At 32.8% G+C, this 25,740-nt stretch overlaps 1 protein-coding gene across 2 annotated transcripts in view; it reads left to right on the plus strand.

The window, feature by feature from the left end:
* The window catches only part of LOC124537474 (sodium channel protein 60E), a 201,646-nt gene that overhangs the window by 169,061 nt on the left and 6,845 nt on the right, over positions 1 to 25,740 (plus strand). The window contains exons 9-24 of one of the 2 annotated variants that reach the window (XM_047114336.1): positions 18,067 to 18,182; positions 18,532 to 18,725; positions 19,401 to 19,548; positions 20,682 to 20,816; positions 21,368 to 21,582; positions 21,658 to 21,828; positions 22,225 to 22,418; positions 22,563 to 22,794; positions 22,892 to 23,163; positions 23,238 to 23,482; positions 23,554 to 23,848; positions 23,929 to 24,244; positions 24,326 to 24,601; positions 24,689 to 24,985; positions 25,058 to 25,346; positions 25,517 to 25,710. In XM_047114336.1, the coding sequence (XP_046970292.1) occupies positions 18,067 to 18,182; positions 18,532 to 18,725; positions 19,401 to 19,548; positions 20,682 to 20,816; positions 21,368 to 21,582; positions 21,658 to 21,828; positions 22,225 to 22,418; positions 22,563 to 22,794; positions 22,892 to 23,163; positions 23,238 to 23,482; positions 23,554 to 23,848; positions 23,929 to 24,244; positions 24,326 to 24,601; positions 24,689 to 24,985; positions 25,058 to 25,346; positions 25,517 to 25,710 (3,589 nt within the window). The remainder of the gene's footprint in view (positions 1 to 18,066; positions 18,183 to 18,531; positions 18,726 to 19,400; positions 19,549 to 20,681; positions 20,817 to 21,367; positions 21,583 to 21,657; positions 21,829 to 22,224; positions 22,419 to 22,562; positions 22,795 to 22,891; positions 23,164 to 23,237; positions 23,483 to 23,553; positions 23,849 to 23,928; positions 24,245 to 24,325; positions 24,602 to 24,688; positions 24,986 to 25,057; positions 25,347 to 25,516; positions 25,711 to 25,740) is intronic. The other variant, XM_047114337.1, reaches the window with a different exon arrangement.

Genomic DNA, 25,740 nt, shown 5'->3' on the forward strand with positions numbered 1-25,740 from the left:
TGAATCACGAAATTTGAACATTATATTTTGTTAATAATAATTAAAAATGTCAGTATACTTGATTTAATAATGAAACGTCGATGCTTACCATGCCCAGAATATATCATATGAAATTCTCTCCCATGCGATGTGGTGTATCAAACTCAAAACCTTTGCTTGTCAAAGTTCCTTGTAGGAAAGAGGGAAAGAAGGTATATTTGTTTAATGGGAGATTTACTTGGACATGTTTTGGAAACACGATAAGAATTTCGTTATCCAATAAAAAAGTGATTCGACAACTCTGACATCGATTTACTTTAAATTAAAGACCTTTCGGGGATAATACTATTGGTTGCAGGATAAAGCCGAATTTATACCGACCGTACAATTCTCAGACTCGACTATAAAGGTAATGGAGTATCGCCATTTCCGTTACGAACATTTTGTTCAATTGAATTTGGTAGAGCGCGTTTACTAAAGAGATCCGTATCGGGTTAATGCTAGTAAGTAGTTACTAATAAAATTTCGAAGCCGTTGTATGTATTCTTACTTTGGAAATTTTCTACAATCACTACATATTATAAAACAAAGTACCCAACGTTTGTCTGTCTGCATGTTCGCGATAAGCTCCAAAAGTACTGAACGGATTTTCATGTGATTTTCAATAATAGACAGAAACATTTATAAGGAAGGTTGGAGTATAATGTATAATAGAGAATGGAGCATAATATATAATAGAGTCGAGATGGCCCAGTGGTTAGAACGCGTGCATCTTAACCGATGATTGCGGGTTCAAACCCAGGCAAGCACCGCTGATTTATGTGCTTAATTTGTCTTTATAATTCATCTCGTGCTCGGCGGTGAAGGAAAACATCGTGAGGAAACTTGCATGTGACAAATTTCATAGAAGTTCTGCCACATGTGTATTCTACCAACCCGCATTGGAACAGCGTGATGGAATATGTTCCAAACCCTCACCTTAATGGGAGAGGAGGCCTTTAGCCCAGCAGTGGGAATTTACAGGCTGTTGTTGTTGTTGTTGTTGTGTTGGAGTATATAATATATTAAGGGGTTTGTGTAAATGAAAGGCGGAAAAAGCCAACATTTTTTTTTAAATAAAAGGTAAACATATAAAAGTGTCCCGTACCCCGTACACGCACGAAGCCAGGACGGGACGCTAGTATGTGCAAATATAAACTGATCGACTTACGCCCATTTACTATGCTTAAGAAACAATTTATCTTGCTTGGCTATAGTGTTGTCTACGAGACGTGGGCTTACTTCTTACACATCAGAAGGCTACGAATAAAGTATTAAAATAGGGTAGTAGTATTTCAACAAAAAAATACTTGGTATAAATTAGCCATCTATACACATGTTACCGTAAGATTAAAATCTCTCTCGTCAGATTGTAAATTGTCGAAATATTGTGAACTGTCAAATATGATTGCAATTTAAGGTATTATTTTTCGCTATACTGTAATCTATGATGGGAAACGCTCAAAATGTGAACTGGCGTAGAACAGGATGCATCTCGAGACTAATGATAGTAATCTAAAGATATTTTTAAACTAATAAAACATAAGAAAAACGAATCTTTTTTTAATAGTGGGGAAAGGTTCATAGCTATTATCAACTAAATAAAAAACACGACCATACATGACAAACAGAATTATAATAATATTGTCGTTCATGACAGTCCAGTTTATAATATTCCAGAATAATTGTAGTTCTCAGTAAAAGCATCTAAAGTTGGAATGATAATAAATATATTCCGTAACTAAATTATTTGAGCCATAATACGGATGCAACATTGTTTTAGTTAGTTTATGAGACCTCCTTCCTGTATACAGAATCTAAAATAGGATTTAATATTTGTTGTAACCTAAATAATAGTAGGTTTATTTTATCTATGAATAATAATAATAAATTTATGAGTATTGCGACTAAATATTCTACTTTTAAAAATAATTTAAATATAGCCAAAAGGTTTTATGGTTATATGATTAGTGGTCACAAACAAATTTTGAGAAGTGAACTGTTATTTCCTTTGTTCCTTTATTTACATTGGCAATCACCTTTCAAAACAGAACACAACAACAAAATATTGTTGGTCAGTGGTACACACGAGCTTGCATAAAAACCCCATTAAGTAAATGATATAAAAATATATTTATCAACTGTAAGCAAAAAAAACAGAGCAAACAGTTAATTACTAAAACGCTATTAAAAAGTTCTTGTTCTTTCGGCACATTTTAACATTTACACAAGCTTTTAACATTTATCTACTTTTTTATCATGATTTATTAAGTTTAGAAGGCTTCGTTATATGGAACTACTCTTTATTTTCAATTTTTTATATGTGGTGATTTTCCTTCTTGTAACCCAAAGTGTTGTTCATAATAATGGTCTATATCTAAATATTATTATGGGAGGATATACCAGTCGCTAACCTAACTTTATCATAGGAATGTCATTCCGCCAGTGATTCAACTTGATACGCTTGAGCAGATGTCAGGCATCTGTGGGCGGATGAATCAATATTACGTAAACAAGAGACATTCTAGCTTCAGGAACGTCGAGCGGATCATTTGGGAAATAAACACGAATAGAGCTTACGTATTTATTACTCGGAAAGATTTCGCACGCTTCATCGCTCGTAAGGAATTTGTAATAATTTGTCGATTAAGACGTAAAGTTTAGTCTTTGCTGCTGCTGTTAGTCTATGACGCTTTTATAAATAAATGAGTAAATAAATATGAGACAACATCACATACATTACTCTGATACCAATGTAAGTAGCTGAAGCACTTGTGTTATGGAAATCAGAAGTAACGACGGTACCACAAACACCCAGACCCAAGATAACATAGAAAACTAATGGTAATCTACATCGACTCAGCCGGGAATCGAACCCGGGACCTCAGAGTGGCGTATCCATGAAAACTGGTGTACACACCACTCGACCATGGAGGTCGTCAAAAATACTATAAGTATATGTATATAAGAAATGCTATAAGTGTAAAAGGAAGAGAAAATTATTCTGTAAATGATATGCAAGATATCTATAGATAGTTGTGTGTAGTTTTAGTAACAGCCTCTCATTATTCTCAGTAGCGGTCCGAAGTCTGCAGAACTAACACTCTCCGGTAGATTCGGAATTACTTTCGAGTTATATCAGTGAGAAATAGAGAACTGCCCTTTTAGGTACATTCGTATACAAATACAATACTGCACTATACAAAAATATTCGAAAGTTTATCCAAAAATTATAAAATGATTAAACAAGAAAGCTTTGCTTATTGGGAAAATGATATAAACAAATAGTTCTAGAGCTGAGATGGCCCAGTGGTTAGAACGCGTGCATCTTAACCGATGATTTTGGGTTCAAACCCAGGCAAGCACCACTATATATATGTGCTTAATTTGTGTTTATAATTCATCTCGTGCTCGGTGGTGAAGGAAAACATAGTGAGGAAACCTGCATGTGTGTAATTTCATCGAAATTCTGTTACATGTGCATTCCACCAACCCGCATTGGAACAGCGTGGTTGAATATGTTCCAAACCCTCTCCTTAATGGAAGAGGAGGCATTATTAGCCCAGCAGTGGGTAATTTACAGGCTGTTACTTTTACTTTAAATAGTTCCGGTCATAAAGAATGATATTTATGCAACAGAATACATATTGATATCCAAAATTCGAACGAAAACATAGTTGAATGCTATCCGTACGTATAAATCATATGTTTTGGCTGGAATATCAATCTTCCGTGCAATGAATCAAGTAATGCGATTGTACTGGCGTCAGGGTTTGGGGACAAATAAATCAATGTCGGGTAAATAAGACATACGTATTCCAGTCAGATGTGATTGAGATATAGGTACTTTGGTTGATAAATAAACACGGAAATAATACTCCAACATTCCTTGTTTGTGTTGAGTTATTGTTCTATGTTTTACATCACTATTTGAATAATACTAGTATTGAAGGATTGATCTGTAGTAGTAACTCTATTTATTGCTGAGGCAGGTTTATTAGCCGATTTAAAAATTGACAGATTTCACTTTATTACTGCTGTATCATAAAGAATAACGAACGACTGGACCTTAAATTGATTAATTATTATTTAATACTTGAGAAGGTCGTCAAAATTGTGTCTTTTTTGTTAAATAAACTATTTAAAAGAATATTTTTTTAATCAGACGTTGCTAATTAATGTTTTATATAATGGCAATCTTAATCACGTAGCAATAAAACATGGAATATCGCGAATGATTCATTATAGAAACAAATGTAACAGCAACACTTTTATATTATCTAAAATTTCACGTTGCACATTATCTATTTGCTTATGAATTGTATTTGCAGTACACAAAATTTCCGATTGGATGATAGGCGTTGTACAATAACACAGATCTTTGACTGAGTTGCTCATTGACAGCAATCTGTTGTGCACTCTGTTCGAATAAAAGGCTTTAAAGAGACCATATATAAAACTTAATTAATCAATGTATATCTGTTTGAAATAAAAATCTTCGTATTGTTTTCGATTGACTTTGATATCAATGGATCAACCATCGCCAGTAGAGTGCGCCATGTATTTTTTCATGTAGAAGGTAATCGCCTCTAGCTCATCAACTTCTACACCGTTCAACTGATTGCCATGGCAATCATTATTCACAAAAGCAACATCTCTCACATTTTTCTACTATATAATCATACATAATCAACACACATAACAATTTTTCAAACTTCTACGTACGTCAAAACTGTATCAAATATTTCAACGTTCTAAATTTTAAACTACCCTATATACATTTCTTTAATAACATTCTGTACCCAAAATACAATTATATAAAAAAAATTACTGTTGAAAATAAAACTTGTCAAGTGATCCAGTTTAATTAGTATTGTATTACGATTGGAATAAATTTCGCTCTCAATTCAAGTTTATAATAACCCAAGTTAAGCTACAAGCTTGTTACTCGTTCCACTTCTTGAGTTTATTTTGTCATCGAAAATATTTTTTTAACGTTAAAACAATATATTTTTGAATTTTATTTTATTCCACGAAAAACCACAATCATGCACAAACTAACCATTGAAAGATCTTGATAGAACAAAATCGAGAAATATTGACAGATTACCGACTAGACTTAAGCTAAAATGAATAAGAATGTTTGACATTCGCATATTACGTTTAGGTTTAGTCTAATTTATAAAAAATATATCAGAAGATTGTACATACATTTAATTTTTGTGTAATAGAGGATCGGGCCGGATGGATTAAGTATTAAATGTAACACAATAAACATTTTTTTTTTTTATTTATTTATAAGTACAAGTACAGGTACAAGTATACGATAATATAAACTCTTTGGTGTAACTAATAGTATAGAGGTGTGCAGAACCGAATACACTTATTAAGCTATCTTACTTTTCTGTCAAGGAGTTCAGTCTGTAATTAGTGTGACAGTGTTACATCGGCATATCAGCATATATCGGACAACACGTAACGCAATTACTTCTGCGTTTGATTACTTTCCAGACGTGACCTATTCATTAAATAATTCTTTGAAAAGAGAAGATTTTTTTCGTGTGTTTACGAACCTGCCTGCATTGAGATTTCTTGCGCTATTGGTTTATAAATTTGGCTCGAGACTTTGGCTATGAATATTTAGTTATAGAATGGAATACGAAATAAATAAAGAATATCTTATATAGGAATATAAAATATAAATAGTAGCAAATATAATAATTAAAACCCCAGGTATTCTATTTTTTTTTTTGTTCAATTAACATTTCAAACCTGTGATGGCTTCAAGTTTAAGTAAGTTATAAAATGACGAAAGTGCTTGTAACAACCTTCCTGAATAAAGTATATTTTCATTTCGATTTTATGATACGGTTAAAGTTTGCTCGTGTGCAAAGTCAGCGTTGGCGGAGGAGCCGATATAAAACAGAGCCTCCGGACATATTCGTAGTTCGCAAATATAAATTATAATGAGACTCCGTCGGGCGTATGATAAGTAACTGTCTTCACTTACTCTATTTGTAGAGAAGGGTGTTTTCACAGTTGCCGGTCTATTTTCGTATTTGAACCTTAGTTAAAACTTATCACTTGGTGGTAGGGCTTTGTGCAAGCCCATCTGGGTAGGTACCGCCAACTTATCAGTTATTCTACCGCCAAACAACATTACTCAGTATTGTTGTGATCCGATTCGAAGGGTGAGTGAGCTAGTATAACTACAGGCACAAGGGACATATGATCCCAAAGTTGGTGGCGCTGTGACGATGTAAGGAATAGTTAATATTTCTAACAGCGTCATTGTCTATGGCTGATGATGACCACGTACCATCAGGTGACCCTTATGTTCACCGCCAACCGATTCCATGATATAAAACAGTGCAAGAATAAAACGAAACGAGAACAATTATAAAAAATGTAATAGAACATTTTACCCTACAGACCCGCTATTTTTAACTTAAAGTGCATTTCCAAGCTCGAGGCATATATTAAATTAAACTATTAATTGGTGTTTTTCTCTATTTTTATTATTCGATTATATTCGGGGACAGCTCGAGCTCGGTCTCCGAAATCTAATTAGATCTACACAAGTCTCGATGAGCTCTACCGAACGCCAGAATCGGTAGAATCATTTTTGAGATGACGTAACTATAGATAGTCAGATTTTCTACCTAAGATCTTAAAACTGTTAAAAACATACGAGAAATATATTTTGAAAAAATCAGGAAATTAAAAAGGATTGTTATTTTCATATTTGATATTATATATACACCAACAAACCGCTGAACCGAATTTGATGAAATTTGTTATGAGGCAAACTTGAACTACAAGAAAGGACACTACATTTTTTGCCCAACACATGACAACCAACACTAACAGTTGAGCGAAGCCGCGGTCCTATAAATGTATAATTATTGCATAACACAATACAATACGCTATGAATAGCATTTTAACTGAATACACCTAGAAACCCGTTTAAATTGATAAGTTATTATTAAATAAATGGAATAAACTTCACCCTTTAGTCGACTCCGACGTCAAGTTTCGCAATTTAAAATCTACCACAGTTTATTGTTATAGAACAATGCGAAATGCAAACTAAACAAGTGAACGGTCTTAATGGACTGGAGCTTCACGAATTCGCTTAAACTGTGTCCGTCATAAATCACTAAGTTGGAATTTCCTTATCGCATTATAATAAAACGTTTTAACTCGATTTAAACTACACCGTTGGATAATTCGTATTATTTTTTTTTGCTATATTTTATCTTATAATTAAATAAAATCATTTATCAAACTCTGTAGTTAGTATAATAAGGTTGTATTTAACGTGCAATGTTTATTATTTTTTGTCAATTGTAAGCTGAGTTAGAACTATTTCCTATTACCATACCAAGTTGACATAGGACATAACATCATCTATACTTATAATAAATCTGTAGGAAAGTCAATTCTGTACATGAAATATTTTTACAAAATAACTATCAGGGGGTGATCAGGGGTCGATACTGATGGCAAAAATGCAATCAGTCAAATTTTTGTCTGTCTGTCTGTCTGTCCATATAACCGTTATAGAAACAAAATCTACTCGACGGATTTTAACGAAACTTGGTACAATTATTTTTCATACTCCTGAGCTGGTCATAGTATACTTTTCATCACGCCAAAGTCCATAGGAGCAGAGCACTGAAGGTAAATGTCTGAAAAACGGGAAAACCCCATATTTTGAGCTTCCGTCGCGTGTTTAGCCTTAATGGTTAAAGCTACAAAGAAATCATGTATTACGGAAATGTTCTCCTTAAAATTATACAAAAAATATCCCATGACAGCCTATGTCTATCTTTTATGTTTGACTCACAATAACACGTGTCACTCCCAATAGCTTAGTAGTTCGAAGCTTTATGATTATATTTGTCTATTCCTACGTTTATAACACTCTCAATCATCCCACATTACAAAAGTTAACAGTATTAACTATTCCATAAAAAAATCATAGAAATCGGTATAGAAACACCAAAGTTATACATAAAATACGCTAATAATAAAGCTATCGCACGTGAGTACTAAATCTATACTATTATATAAATCTCTAGAGTCTGTCTGTACACTTATTTTTGTCGTAATTCGTCATGTGTTCTTTGACTGACTTAATTTTTATCATTTTTGAAATTTTTGTGTGTCTGTATCATTATAAAAATTAGCATACAGGAAAAACATGTACTTGCGCAAATCATTGGCTTTAAATACATACAAAAGTATATATAGATAGCCAAAAGGATGTGTTTGCATGTGTGTCATCGATAAACTCTGAAACTATTTGATCGATCATTATGAAAATTGGTATGTTTATCTATTGTTTTATGGAGAAAATAATTATTTCATCCGTATCATTAAAAATAACCAACAGATGGCCCTTACGTGTATCACGATACATTTATATTCCGATCAACCGATAATTATAAAATATAAAATAAAAAATGAAAATCTATTCAAAAAGCATAACAACTAACTTAATTTCCGTCATATGCCAATAAACATAAAATAATCACAACAATAATAATTGTCATTTTAAAATGAGATAAATACATAAATGAATAAAATTACATATATGAGAAGAAGTGATTAGCTGTTTTGATTATAAGAAAGTAAACAATAATCATAATCGGTAAGTATACTCATAACTCCAATAACAATGAATTTTTAGTATAAAATGTAAACGTAAGACATATAACCAAAAAAAAAAAACAATTTATTTATATAAATAGAAACCGCCATGCCATTGAAGAAACAAAAGATCGGAATATCAACAATATATGCGTAACGTCATCCAAAAGAGCTACGGACACAACACACCAACAAGAATTACGTTTAGAAACAAATAGAATCCGAATTTCTACTTTAAGAGATGCCAAAACAGTTAGTCAACGAAATGATCAAGTTCCAGATCTTCGAACAAGCATGATTATCTAGAGATACTATTAAACCTGACAAGCCCAATTACTGGATGATGAATGATTGATGATTGAAAAATACTAAGTCAAGAACTAGAACCAATCTCAATAAATCAGCCTTCAATTACTATATAGGTTATGATAACAAGATGAATCCCGATGTGATCATTGGTTCAATGAATATAGTATGCCCATATTGTCACACTAAATAAACTGCTGGTATATGCTACTCCACTGGTAAAATGTATTTACCACAACTGGTTGAACCACCAGAACCTCTTCTTACCTACGTTACGGGAACTATTAAGGAGTCTAAATATTTCTTTCAGTATATTAGAAATAACAATTCATGCATTTAAATGACATCTTTTGGAGTAACAAATATTGTATTGAATATTGTTTTGAAGTAACAATACAATCATTTCGCGTCTACGTTTAAAGTGTATCATATGATTGGTTCACTTCTTCCAGTATCTAAATAAAATCCCCAATTTCTGGACATTTATTTCACGGACAACGTAGAAAAAGATTGATCTTTGATGCATGTTCAGTACCACAACTAATCGAGAAATCATCGCTAAATTTAGGATTATACCTAAAACTTCTCTAGATAGTGAAACAACAAATGATTCAAAGTAATTATCAATGCAGATAGAACGAAGAGCATAGAAGGCGTATTAAAAGCTTCCATAGCTCCTGAAGTCACAGCTGTAATTGTCGGTACAGAAATTACAAAACGAGGTATTGTTATCACTAAGCGACACAAAAACAATCAAGGTGTCGCTGAAAAATATCAATCGTATGACAATTATTACGATTATCCAATTATGATTATGCGAGCAGAAGATGGATATCATCTCGGACTGTATCAAAATAATCTCACGACTGGCTCTGTGACATCGAAGAGTTTGATTTTGATGCGTATCGTATAATTAGAGATAATCAATCTAACCATATTCTGAAGTATCGTCAACTGTTTCGACAATTCATTGTTGACATGTACGCTATGGTCGCGAACGAAGGATTAAGCTACATTCGATGCAACCAATCAAAACTTCGAGCCAAAGGGTACATTTATTTACGAGATACATACAGATGACAAGGTTGTAAATGTTATATCATCGATATTTGATAGAACCGGATAATAGAGGACCGTTTTTGGTGTGACACAAACTTTTCTAGACTATAGAAATTTAATTAAAATTTTCATCGTACCAACTTTACATCGAGATTACACCAACAAAAACATTCTCATAAATCATATCTGTTTCCGGATTCAAAAAAAAGAAGATAAATAAGTTTATGGGTGTTATGACCAATCTGCAGCCTATCGAGAACATTATTGACGAATATTAAATGAAATAATTTTAAGTATTTGATTAGATCTCGCATATTTCTTGATTATTTGTACATTGTATCGGTAATTAATTACAAAATGAAAAATTAAAAAAATATTTTTCTACGACTAATGCCCAGCGAAGCGGGCGGGTTATAGCTAGTAGATAATAAATTGCTAAAAATGAACGAGAGGTATCGTGGGTTAATCGGTAGGAACGAAGTGTGTTCGCTATATATTATGGTTAAATAACAGACACAATTAAAAAAATAACATCTTTTATAAATGACAAAATCGTTATAACGTTCCCGCGTGGATTAAAACAATAACAAAAAATTAAGTTGAATTGAGAGAGGGAAAGATCGTCAAAAGTTGCCCTAACGATTTTCCTTTACGTGACGACTTTTGATATTTCACTCCACTGTAAGCCACGCAGAAGCATTTTGTTCAAAAAAATGAGTTGAAATTTTACATGATGATTCAATCCGATGACGATGCATTTTTTGTTAAGCATTACTTGATTCTAGGATTGGCTGAAACAACTCCTAAACCTTCAACATCATAAATGCGAAATATTCTATATGAATATGAAACTAATAAAAAAAATCTTAGCTATTATCACTCTTTATAGTGTTCGATTATTAATTTTCGGAAAGTGACGTCTTGTCAAAAATATCTAAGCTAGCTAATGCTGTTCAAATCCATTTTCATATTAAGACGTAACTCTTGAATTTTATGTACCAAAATATTAAACACGATGTCTTCCTTGACCGATTTTACGTTAAGGCTTATCTTGATTTAAAAAAATAATAATTATAAAATAAACATAAAGCACATTTATGAACAACAGAATTAAACTTTATGTGGATCCGTTTTTTTATGAAACTCTTAAGTGGCCCTCAAATGTATACCAGAATTGTAAATATTTATGGATTCCGGTAACGACGCCACATCAGGACCGCCGTGTGCCGTAAACTGTTTTAACCTTGGAACATATCGATATTAAGACATGTATTATTTTTTAACACATTTCTCTAAATCAAAAGTTAAGGTAGCAAAAACAGTTATTGAACTAAATTTTATTGAAAGAGGATCTGATGGGAAGTGGTTAACAATATCGCCTAACCTTGGCATCAAAGATGTTATTTCCGTATGTATCTGTAGTAATATTATCTCTCTAACCTAACCCTTTAAACGGAAATACAGGAACACTAAGAATAGTTGTTTAACTGTAAAATATATTATTGATGGTATTTACCCTGACATGATTCCAACGAGTCCTACCAAGTACACTAGTATCCGTCAATTTTACCTTATGATAGATAAATTAATGAAATAAAAAAATATATATAATTCAGATTATTTTTATGTGGAATACATATTTAAAATTATTAACGGTGTATATATAATTATACTCTATTTGATATTAGCGACGAGCTGCGGCTTCACGCGGCTGGTATACTTGTACTAAACATACTTCAGAATGTCTTAAAGTTCAAAGGTTTTTTTTCATTAGACAGTACAAACTATGTCCCTGTATTTTAAATGTGTAATAATCTTCGAAAATATTCATTTCAATTACAGGCTATAAAGGCCCTAATTGATCTATATTAAATACTATGTATTTAAGGTAATTAGATAAGGGTTAAAGCTGTATTGCTTATCCCTTCGAAAAAAAACCATTATTTCTCGTGAAGGATAAAAATGGTTATCCCTAAGAGAGAGACATATACCGTCGCGGACTTTTTTGAAGACCTTTTTAAGGTGTGCAACGCTCAGTCATATATAAGCAAAAATATATTTATGACATCCTTTTAGACTGTAAAATAATCAGTGTCTACGTTATGTCCTTTTAAAAATCGAATCGTACACAATGACAGACAGCGGTTAACGACTTTGTTTTATACTATGTAAAGATTTACAAGTGACAACATACTGTTGTTCCTAATCGTCTTGAAAAATCCAGATATAAATAAAATAAGAAAACAAAAAGTCCTTTAATCTGGACGTTTCCTTGTAATTTGATAAAAGTTAAAAAAAAACATTAGTTTCGCATCGAACTCCAACGGAGTGCAGTAAACTTTTTCAATTTTAACTCGATTTCAAGTACTTTTTTAATTTCAACTACGTAACTGAAGGATATACTGCCGCATATTTTTAAAAAATCTTTCTTGGATTTACGTTAGAATAACATATATCTATATTTTATTTAAACAAAAAAAATAAGTGACAATTTATTTTTGAAATTAGCTAATCTTATAATATTATTCTGTATTTTAAGCTATATGTGACTTTTATTTTTTAAATACCGAAGTATGTCACACTTTCGCATATTATCGAAGACCTATTTTGATTATAAATAACTATGAACATAAAAAGAAGCGCCTACGAGTACTAAGACATTCGATTAATTTGTACAGTTATAACAATAAATCATTTTTCCTTTCCTTTCGATGATTCCCTTCTATGATTTTTGCTTATTGTTTAACTAAAAAAAATAAAAATTATATGAGACAACATCACATACATTACTCTGATCCCAATGTAAGTAGCTAAAGCACTTGTGTTATGGAAAATCAGAAGTAACGACGGTACCACAAACACCCAGACCCAAGACATCATAGAAAAATAATGATAATCTACATCGACTCAGCCGGGAATCGAACCCAGGACCTCGGAGTGGCGTATCATTCGACCACGGAGGTCGTCGAACTTTCACTTAACTATTGTGTCAATCTGCGAATCGGTCAGGAAATTTGTTAAAATTGTCTATGAATTTGTGTCTGTAAACTAATCTTAACTTTATGCTACTAGATTTTTATGATACGAAGTGAAATGTCGATAAAATGTTCAGAGTGTCAACACACCCGGATGACCTAGATTCTTCTATATGCCATTAGTAGCCACTGACTTGAATAAAAGGTGTTAAGGTATCATGTCAAGCACTTTTAAATATTTGTATTATTTTGTCTAAATATATATTATTTAGCTTTGAAATTAAACTCATAAATCATTGGTTAAGATGCACCCACCATCCACCACCCACAAACCAAAATAATGGTGAGCTGAGATGGCCCAGTGGTTAGAACGCGTGCATCTTAATCGATGAAAGCGGGTTCAAATCCGGGCAAGCACCACTATATATATGTGCTTAATTTGTGTTTATAATTCATCTCAAGCTAGGCGGTGAAAGAAAACATCGTGATGAAACCTGCATGTGTCTAATTTCATCGAAATTCTGCCACATGTGCATTCCACCAACCCGCATTAGAACAGCGTGGTGGAATATGTTCCAAACCCTCTCCTTAATAGAAGAGGAGGCCTTATCCCAGCAGTGGGAAATTTACAGGCTGTTACTTCTTTACTTACTTCTAAATCATTGGTGTAATCTACGTCAATCTAATCAGTTCAAAAGGCAGCATTTCCCGAGGTCTTCGATTTATACTCACATTGACAAATAACAAAAATATTGGGTATCTTCGTCAAGGAATCTCAGCCTGAAAGTTGGTAGGCTATCGTGCCTCAGGTAGTACGTAAAGACTTAGTAGCTTAAACTTTTTCAAATCGTGTCGGATTCGGATCTGAAACAGCTATCCCAGATTATAAGAGACGGAGATAGAGCTGTCTCTGTACTGGAATTGACTAGTTATTCTACCGCCAAATAACAGTACTCAGTCTTCTTGTGTTTCGGTTTGAAAGGTGAGTGAGCCAGTGTAACTACAGGCACAAGGGACATAACATCTTAGTTCCCAAGGTTGGTGGCAAATTGACAATGTAAGGAATAGTTAATATTTCTTACAGCGTCCTTGTTTATGGGTGATGGTGACCACTTACTATCAGGTGGCCCATATGCTCGTCCGCCAACTTACACCATAAAAAAATGTAAAAAAAGTACAATTTAATTCACTAATTTCCTTTTTAAAAATGATTGTGCTCCGTTTTATTGTAACTGTATTGATTTTTTCTTGTTTAAAGAGGGAACCGATATCAAGTAACAATGGAGAACACCGCGATCAAAATTCAAAAAGTGTATTCGATTGAGGCAAGAACATCCGGAATCCCAGAGTAATAATCGTCTGACGTTTATTATCATTCGAAAATTGCGTACATTTTATTCTACAGTCAATTTTAAGAACTCACTTTTCACAAATGAGATATTTCATTCTTGAAATGTGATAACCAAATCACAGTTATACCCTATTTTGATACTCGTGTCAGATATTCTAACATTTATAAACTATGATGACACGCGGTCAAGATTTATACAGTAACTAGTTTTAGTTCATATTTGTATATATGTATTTATGCATTTAATGTTGTTAATTTTTTAGTATTAAATATGATGACAATAATTTATTTCATTTCACAAGCGTTATTTGTGTGCGTTCCGATTCGGTGGTATTGATTTCATCTTTGCTTTAAGTGCTCATATTTTCAAGTTTAATAGCATCGTAAAAGATCTTGTGCCTCTTTTAGACTCATACAGTATTTAGATTTAATACTAACACATCCGAGGCTTTTCCCACGTGGAATTCAGTTTCTGATGCTTTAAGAACTTGCATACAAGCCTAAAATAGCATGTATATTAGTCTCAAACTTGTTTCATACCATTTTTTTATTAAAATTGACTCATGGTTTAACAGTAGTTGCGTAACAGATATACACAAAGAATTACTGTCGCCCTTAGAAAAAAATTAGTACAGATAAAGGATTTTCCGGATGGTTTTATTCAAAACATAAAACGATGAAAATAGAATTCTTGCTTAGTTGATTAATTTAATATTTAAATTATCTACTTAGTACTACAGTTTTGTAATAAGTCAGAATAGAAATTCAATAAAAATAATTATTTCTATACTCCCAAATATTACTTAATCAAAACAATTTTTTTATTAAATTTTACATTAATTTTCTCGTCTATTGTTGTTACACTTTGCCTCTCGTAAATCGTCAGTCAATCAACGATTTTCCCAGAGAGTCCTTTGAATTCAGAATACGACCCGTCCAATCAGAATTCTAAAGATTCGTGCTAACAGACAGATCCTTCGATAATAACGATTGATCGGACCCAATTCGGACGGAGCAGATTATATTAACATCGAATATCGCTTACATACGTTGGGCTAACTTGAACATGTGTTTGTGACATTTATTTGAAAGTCAATGACAATAAACGAATTTCAAACCCCTTTCAGTCTGACGTGAAATATTGGCACACAGTTTCATGATTCAGAAGTTAAAGTGATAAAATTTAAAGGACTTCGCCTAATAGTTTATACGTGTATCTTACAGTATAATTGCATATGGAAAGTCTGTAATGGACCCCAAGTGTTATAGGACCTTCAGGGTTACGGTGGGGCTAGCTCGATACATTTATTATAGTAATGCTTTACCATAATTGCGCTCAAGCACGCAAAACGAGTCATCACTGTTTCACCAAATCACTAAAGCAATCTTCGAGGCCTTCAGCCTTCTAGTGAATTGCCTTACTCCCTCCCTAGATGTATCTTTGAACGTATTATGATGATGATACTGTGTATATCAAATTATGACTAAGATATAACGTTTTTGTAACAATATTTGTGAAATAGAATATAGAATATAAATATTTATATAGAAACTATTTATTGCTTATATTTCCATAAACAATTGAATAAAGAACGTCTTATCACATCTTAATCAAATGGGCCTACTGAGCTCACATGATAGTTATGAATTTGGACTAACTTCACCCAACCTAATTATACAAAGTGGAGTCAACACTTAGGGAATTTGCATGATAATAGTGTTTACGAAGGCGACAATTTAGCATAGCAAGCGATGGCCGTGTTTTGTGTAACAAGTTTCGTGGTAATACAAGCAATTTTTATATAAGCTGTAAGAGAACAATCTTAGGACAAGAAAATTACTGGAATAGTTTCGAAATTAATGCAAGTAACAGCGTACTGACCCACAGCTGGGCCAAAATTAAATTTTTCGGACAATGTTAGGAATGAATAACTTGGATACATGTGGCAGATTTTCATTCAACACAAACAAAGTTCCCTCACAATTTTTTAACCGAAATTTAAGTGCCTGAAAAATCAGTTGTCATCAAATTAAAGCTACAATATTCGATTTCAAATAACGTGTTCTTACTGCTAAACCATCTCGATTCGAAATACTTATTTACGTAATGTAATCTTAAATTAGTTAGTACGATAGTAACTACTGTTTAATGCTAAACCAATGTGACATTGTTATAATACATGTCACTTACAAATACTAACAATATCACATTGATTTCATATTAAGCCTGTTTTGATCAACCTATTAATCGGATTTTGCACATATTTGGAACTATTATACTAATAATACAATAAATAGCAGCAAAGGTAGTTACAATAATTTGAAATATAAAGCTCGATATATTATTACCTACCTAGATATATGTAAATACTAAATTTTATCCATTTAAAAGCAAAAAAAAAAGCATTTATTTATATAATTTAATTATATTATAACTTAAAATAACAGTACATAAGTCTCATTAACGATTTTACGATTCTGGCTTATAATCACATAATATAAATAATTCGCAATGCGGTAATAGAACCAGTGGAGTAGTTGTGCGGGTAAAAGATCCGGGGTGGCGTTGCATCGAAAAAAAAAATCGGAATCATGGCTTTTTTTTTTAATATAACAAATACCCCCGTCACCTAAGGGGGTTATCTGGTACACCGCACCATCTTGCTCTGGTATGGCTACGCCACTGTATAGAACCCACGAATAAAAGACAAAAATACATCTCTATAATAAGCCCCAAAAACATACTTAAAATATTTCTATTGACCCGATTAAATTCTCTACAGCAATTTTATTACGACGTTAATTGATAAAGTTATCGAATAAATTAGATAACTAACTATATAACACTTAGCTCGTAGTCTTACAAACTTTGACTGTATAAAACAGCTTGGTAACTCTTAAATTTGTTTAAAATATAGCGCGGTTTTTGTAAACACATGTTCATGAATGTTATGAAGATTACGGTAAATGTTCCCTAGTTCGTGTGAAAGTGTTTTGCGTCGTAAAGTGCTTGTAAAATTAATGTAAGGCGTTAGAAGCAACAAAGTTTGATGAAACAATAATATTTAGCTTCTTGTCGAAACTTATATATACCTTAAGGCTCTTAGTTTCTTAAGTTACTAACATCTTGCGAAAAGGCTAAATATTAAGGCTTAAATCTTAATAAAATTGTATTTTTATCCAAATTACTGTATTAATCTATTATATAGGAGATTAAATTAGTACAAAACTTGAATATAAATAATAGTAAAGTAAAGTAAAGTAACAGCCTGTAAATTTCCCACTACTGGTTAATGGCCTCCTCACCCATAAAGGAGAGGGCTTGGATCATATTCCACCACGCTGTTCCAATGCAGGTTGGTGAAATGCACATGTGGCAGAATTTCAATGAAATGAGACACATGCAGGTTTCCACACGATGTTTTCTTTCACTGCCGAGCGCGAGATGAAGTATAAACAAAAATTAAGCACATATATATATGGTGGTGCTTGCCTGGGCTTGAACCCGAAATCATCGGTTAAGATGCACGTGTTCTAACCACTGGGCCATCTCGGCTCATCATCATCGATAAATAATAACAAACATTTAATTAGAAAATATTACTGTATTATTTTTAATTGTATAATGAATTCAACGTTTGGAATATAAGCGGAAAAATAATATTGGAATAGAAATAAAAAAAAAATGATATTTTTTTCAGGTCACGATCGCGGTCGAGGTCACGGTCAGTGACACCGAGCGGATCGCCGCCCCCTTTACCTGCGCCTGCGCCCGTTGCCCCGCCTTCACATACTCTACACCCCGATAATGCTTTGGGTAAGTCAAGTTCTATTATATCAGCCTCAAACCTTTGAAAATGTTTATTTCAGAGATATTTCTAATGTATTTCTGTCAAATTACTTTCGTACATAAAAAATAGTTTCCGATGTAAGAGTTCGGAAAAACTATACAAAACTTACCTTTAAAACACTGCTTATGAGCCTATTACACGACTGGTCAAAACGCTTTCCGGGCTCATCTATACCTATATGAGTTTCTTTCTTCTACTGTATTTTTTAAATGTGTTGTAAAAAATAAAATAAATAAATATTCAAAGGTACATATTTTATTTTTAATTAATATTAATATAAAGTAAAAAGATACGACAAAAATACATTTTCTCAAGGTCGAGGCGCTCTGAGTGTCGCCGGTCGGCAACTTAGTGATCACAGCAACAATCGAGAGTCTTCCTTAGATGACTCTGGTGTTGTTGACGACCACGATGATGGTGAACACACGTCAGACGACCAGGCACCACACCCGCATCGGAGGCACCTCTTACCACCACCGCATCCACCTACTACCTTATCACTTAAACAAGTAAGTTTCAACACTAAAACAAGTATATATCATTAAAATTATCATCATTACATAGTAAAAAACAAATTCGCTTACCGTTGTCAGTCAGACGTATGCTTAGATCGTTTAAAATAACACAACGGATTTTGAAGCTGTTTTTTTCAATAGATAGAGTGATTCGGGAGGAAGGTTTTAATTCATGGACGATATAATAAAGAAACAAGTAAAAATCTGTTGTATATTCAGTATCAGCCTTGTACCCGCGCGAAGCCGGCTTGGGTCGCTAGTTATTTATAAAACAGCGTTTATTTATCTGTGTAAAAGACCTCACGATAATCGTAGTAAAAAATAATTAACACAATTTCAATTTTATGTGATATAGTAAAATGATTTATCAATAGTCCATTAAATAAAGAAAAAAAGGTACTGAGTCTACCTTCATCGATTAGCATGATATTAAACTGCTTGATATTGTGTTATTATTATTTTTGTATCCAATCATTGGTATTGTACATAAAACCATTAAACTATAATTAAATAGCAAGAATGAACTTTTTGGAACGAAGTTCTTTCATGTGTCTTAAACCACCAAGTAAAATTGTTTGATTATCAGAACTTCTTTTGTTCGAAAGTTAATTAATAATTCTACCCATAACAAATAAATCAATATAACACTATATTTGACGCTATTTACAGGAGAATAAAAAACAGGAGAATGGTTCGAAACCGAAGAATGGTTCTAAGACAGAAATACAAGTGGAACAAACGAAAAAGTGCGAAAAGGGAAGCATTCAAGAAAGATATCCATTAAATCCGGATTACCTAAATCAAATTGTAGTTCTAGGTAAAATTTAAACATTTTTTATTCGCACAGCTTATAACTATCTGGTATAATGCTATCAAAAATAAAGTAACGAAATATCTTTTAATTTAATTTGGTAGCATTATAGTACTCTGATTGGCACGGCTTCAACACTGGAAAGCACAAGACCAATAACACTGAGATGCAACCAATATATCAAACCTTCTGCTTTGGATATTATATTTGAAGAAATTTAATATATCGTATTATATTTCTTATGTAGTATAGAATTTTAATTGATCGTCCTATACAATGATATTTGCTAATCGATTGCATGTTACTGAGATCATTTTTCTACTCTTACACATGATTAAATCTAAATATATTCTTACGACTGAACGCTTGCATATTTTGCAGAGTAACTTATCTTACCTCTTCCTCTATTATATATTTCTAACCTTAAAAAATAATGTAACGTAGTGTTACTTATATTTTCATTTAGTATTTATCTGATCAAAGTCTAACTAGTCACTCTATTTCAATTTGCATTTACAGTCAGATGATAGTTTCTTTGGATATCAGAAGCACTGTGTAAGATTTTTAGTCTTCTTGTTCTTATTAACAAAATATACTTAAGCCATTTGAATTTGGATAATCTGTATATTGCACCAATTATAATCCAAACTCAAGAGGCAGACTTAGTAGCTTCGCTGTTTATAAGATGACACAACTTCAAATATTTAATAATAAACGTATGCGAAGCTATTAATACAGTAGAATTTATTTGCTAATAAAATATTTACGCTAGATAATTTATAAAAAAAAAATACTTATAGTTATTTACAATAAAGAAAATAGATGAAATTTACGAATATTTCATAATAATCTTAATAACAAATATTTTTCAATACATCGTTGTATTATGAAATATTCGTAACCTGTAATAATAATTCCTGTTTTATTTTTTATTTTTGGACTTCTTAACAACTTCAAAAGGACGAAACAGTACCTACAGGATATCTAGTTAGATTTATAAACGCTATAGAAACGATTAATGGTTGCCTAGTGGCTGGTACTATTCACAATTAGCTTCACGTTTCAATGGGCTAGACCCCATTGGACACTTTTATACGACACTGTTGCAATTTCGCTTCTACCCTCATTAATATCGTCAGGGGCGGACTGGCCATACAAGCGCGCGCCCGACCTCCCCCAAGCGGAGACGACGAAAATTAATGAGCTCAGTTTATTGGCAGCCACGCACAAATCTCATATGGGCAATTACGAGCAAAATTGCACTTACTTCACAGGTTAGTAAAACACAGACGCCAACGCTTCTGCCCCCCAGTCCACCCCTGTTCCTTTTGGGAAGACTGCAGGGTGATTCGATGCGATTGGTTGATTTTTATGTCGACTGCGTCTTTAGAATCGCATTGAAGTCCATTTCAGGATCATCACTTGTATGCTCTGAAACTAAATTTCAATAAATACATACATTTTATTATTAAACTTTTATGCGATTCGAATGGGATCTTGTAAATCAGTGTTAAAACGACGTTAGTTATTCAAAATTTAGTATCGTAACTTTCCTGCGATTTTCTCTTCAGCCCCCGTATCCGCTTACAGTGCATGACTTTTTTCAACAATTATAACCTACACTTAAATATTTTGCAAACGAAAGCTTCGCATCGATATTGATAATCCTAATATAAGCTTCTTTGTGCTTTTGCTCTTCCGCTACTATTGTTCTGTTCATCTTTTCTGATTTTGTTACAAAGTGTGTGTGTGTATGCGTGTGTGTGTGTTTGCTTATATGACTAAAGTGTCGTTAACTCTATTGACTTCTTTAATTTAATCACAGATGAACTTGTGGACAGAAATTGCGAATGCTGCGTTACTTGTTGTATAGACTACGAAGGTTGGCTACAATTTCAGAATTGTTTATATGGTATCGTGAAAGATCCCTTATTTGAACTGTTCATAACGACTTGTATAGTTCTAAATACCCTTTTCCTGGCCTTGGAACATCATGGTATGAGTGAAAATGTCCGGCAGGCTTTAGATATAGGAAACAAGGTATTTAATTTTCATTACTAACGCTGCTTGAGTTTTGCTATGAAAAGAATATTCATTTCGGTTTTTGATTTTCAGGTTTTCACGTCTATTTTCACGTTAGAATGTATCATGAAAGTGATGGCGATGAGCAAAGACTACTTTGCATGCGGATGGAATATATTTGATTTAATTATCGTATCCGCTAGCCTTTTGGACCTAATATTTGAGCTAGTAGATGGCCTATCTGTGTTAAGAGGTCTGCGATTGGTAAGTTGTTATTCCAATATCTAGTATTCTTGCTAAGTAATTCGTTAGTACTGAAGTAATGTGCCGTGATATATCTATAACGCCGTGGTATATCTACCTTAACTCAATTATGAGCTATGAAACGAAAAACGCGGTATAAATGTAAACCTATGAAACTTATTGATGATAATACCATCAAATCTTTCCAAAACTAATCGAGAACCCGCGTTCATATGTGGATAGAGATTTTTTTCTTATTAGTATTTCATCAAAAGTTGAGAATCGATCAGAGTCAGTTAACGGCATGTTTCTTATGCTACTTCTTAAATTTCTTTCTTCTTAATTTTTGAGCTGTGTTCTTATTTATCTGTGTTGGCATTTTATAACAATGCTAATATTATTGCTATTTGTTTACAGTTGCGAGTGTTAAAGTTAGCTCAGTCATGGACTACAATGAAAGTTTTGTTGAGTATTATAATATCGACAATAGGTGCTCTCGGTAACTTGACGTTCGTGTTAGTTATAGTTATTTACATATTTGCTGTTATCGGAATGCAATTGTTCTCTAAATCTTACACACCGGAAAAGTTCGATCCGGATCCTGTACCCAGGTAATGTATTTTGTTGATATACTTTTAAACATTTTTACTCCTGATTTTTTCATAATAATAATATTTAAATTGATGATAGAAAAAATAAACAAAAATTTTAAATAATTTAACCAAACTTTTTGACGACTGTTGTTTTTTAATCAGATGGAACTTCAACGACTTCTTTCACTCGTTCATGATGATCTTTCGCATATTATGTGGCGAGTGGATCGAACCACTATGGGACTGCATGCGCGCGGAACAGGCGAGTGGAGCGGAGAGTTGCTTCTTCATATTTCTACCTGCTCTCGTTATGGGCAATTTTATGGTGCTCAATCTCTTTCTTGCCTTGTTGCTTAATAGCTTTAACAGTGAAGAACTTAAAAATAAAAAAGAGGTATGTGTAGAACTTCCCAATCTTAATGTATACGATACTTCAACAATGAATATTATAATAATATACGTAAAATGTAAAAAATAATTGTATATTTCAGGAAGTGGGAGAGGATTCAAAATTAGCTAAGAGTTTTGATAGAATACGTTCAATAGTAAGAAAAAAGGGTTTCCTTATATCTAGAAGTAAAGAGACTGAAAAAAAATCTAAATTAGAAGAGCTAGTTAACGAATTTATGTTACAACATCGTACGATGAAAGATAAAAATACGTCAATTCCTAGCGAACAAAGGTTCTCGGCTTCTGTACAGGAAACTATATTATTCCCCCATGACAATATTTATAGTCACAGTTATCAAGAAGCTTTAAATAGGTAAATAATAATAACCATTCAACCTATTTTTCTTATGTTTTTATTCAAAATCAATAAATTAAACATATTTTTAGGCCCATATCTGTAGGTTCCGATTTTGCATATCCACCAATATATCAAGCGGGAAATAATTTCAACCACGGTAGTCAAGAGACTCTGAAAGACGTACGAGATTTGGCAGCCGAACATAAAATAACAAGCATAAGAGAAGATTCGAAAGAAAATCTTGATGAAACTATAAGTACAGATCAGATTGCTGCTCAGAAATTACTAAATCAGATGTCTTCGGGATATCACACACAACCCTCAGATTCAAGAGGTAAGGCATTCTTACAATATAAAAAAATATATTATCTTAATTGAACTCACTATTTTGCATTGCAATTTTAGATGAAAATGAACATTATGAAATGGCTCAAATCTCGAGTAAAACGACACCAGAAAAATATAGACGACAAGAAATAGACGAACTAAGGCATCTGAAAGATTCAATTACTAGACCTGGTGAAGATGACATGAAACATCCTTGGCAAACATTAGTTTCTTACGTGGATGAACTAACTGTTGGTGGCAGGAAGAATTCTAAAGGACAATATATGGATCCTATGGGAAAATTTCCCGGATTCGGTAAAAGAAAAGAGCCAAAGGTACCACAAGATTGTTTTCCTCGACAATGTTACAAGCAGTGAGTACTTTTTATCCTTTGTAAACTTATTTTGTATCTGACAAATTATTGAAATTATAAATAATATTTTTAATTTTTAGATGTTCTTGCTGGGATGCGTGTATTCGGACTAAGTTAGGTCAAAGGTGGATGTTCGTACGCACATTTGTTCTTCGTTACGTTGACACCCCAGCTTTCGAGTGGTTCGTTTTAGTTCTCATCTTTGCCTCTAGTATCACTCTGTGCTTTGAGGACATACACCTTGAAAAGAATAAACCCCTCAAGAAAATACTTTACTGGACCAATCTCAGCTTCTGCATGATCTTTGTCATAGAAATGTTTTTTAAATGGATAGCATTGGGATTCTACAGATACTTTACTAGTTTTTGGACGTTATTGGATTTTACTATAGTTTTTGTAAGTATATAAATAAAGTTAAACTCGAATATCAATTTGTAGTTTCTGTTCTATTTTCTAATGAATTAACTTACTCTTCAGGTGTCAGTGTTTAGTTTATTAATAGAAGAAAATGAAAATTTAAAGGTCTTGAGGTCTTTGAGGACGTTAAGGGCACTGAGACCGCTGAGAGCGATATCGCGATGGCAAGGAATGCGGATTGTAGTGAACGCTCTCATGTATGCAATACCCAGTATATTCAATGTGTTACTTGTATGTTTAGTGTTTTGGTTGATATTTTCTATTATGGGCGTACAATTTTTCGGAGGAAAATTTTTCAAGTGTGTGGATGATGAGGGTGAATTATTACCATTAGAGGTAAATTTTGTTTTAACCATGTTTCATATGTGTTTATAACATAAAGTACGTATACACGTACGTGTAATACTTAATTATTGTTTGTAGATAATTAATGATAAATGGGAGTGCTACTATAATAACTTTTCTTGGATAAATTCGAAGATATCTTTCGATCACGTTGGAATAGCGTACTTAGCTTTATTTCAAGTAGCGACGTTTGAAGGCTGGATGGAAGTTATGGCTGATGCTGTAGATGCGAGAGGAGTAGATTTACAGCCATCGAGAGAAGCTAATCTTTACGCATACATATATTTTGTGATCTTTATTGTATGCGGATCATTCTTCACTTTAAATCTATTTATAGGAGTTATCATAGATAATTTTAATATGCTCAAGAAAAAGGTGAGAAAGTGCCTATAAAAATCGACATTATTGCCGTTCACTTTTACTTAAACTAGTATTCATTATTTTCAGTATGAAGGTGGTGTATTAGAAATGTTTCTGACAGAAAGCCAAAAGCATTATTACACAGCAATGAAAAAACTAGGTAGAAAAAAGCCCCAGAAAGTAATTAAAAGGCCAAGAAATCAATTTCTAGCTATGTTTTACGATTTATCAAATTCGAGAAGATTTGAAATAGCTATTTTCGTTCTCATATTCCTAAACATGCTCACGATGGGTATAGAACATTACGACCAACCACATTCTGTTTTCTTTGTATTAGAAGTCAGTAACGCGTTTTTTACAACAGTCTTTGGATTGGGTAAGTCTTGGATTAACATGAACTTGTAACTAAGTTAAACCGTTGTTAATTTTTTTGAAAATAAAAATAAATCTCTGTGGTGTTCTAATACTATAAAATACCTTAGGAATAATCGTATTTAATGCGATACAAACCCATATTAGATTTAAAAATATATATTTTATTTTCAGAGGCAATAGTAAAAATTATCGGTCTGCGTTACCATTATTTCACAGTACCATGGAACGTATTCGACTTCCTGCTAGTTTTAGCATCAATCTTAGGTATTGTTATGGAGGACATAATGATAGATTTACCAATATCCCCAACTCTACTTCGAGTAGTTCGAGTATTTCGCATAGGAAGAATTTTAAGACTGATTAAAGTAAGTACATTTTTCATAGTCTTGATTTTA

This window comes from Vanessa cardui, chromosome 18 (genome assembly GCF_905220365.1).
Source record: "Vanessa cardui chromosome 18, ilVanCard2.1, whole genome shotgun sequence".
Classification (NCBI taxonomy): domain Eukaryota; kingdom Metazoa; phylum Arthropoda; class Insecta; order Lepidoptera; family Nymphalidae; genus Vanessa; species Vanessa cardui.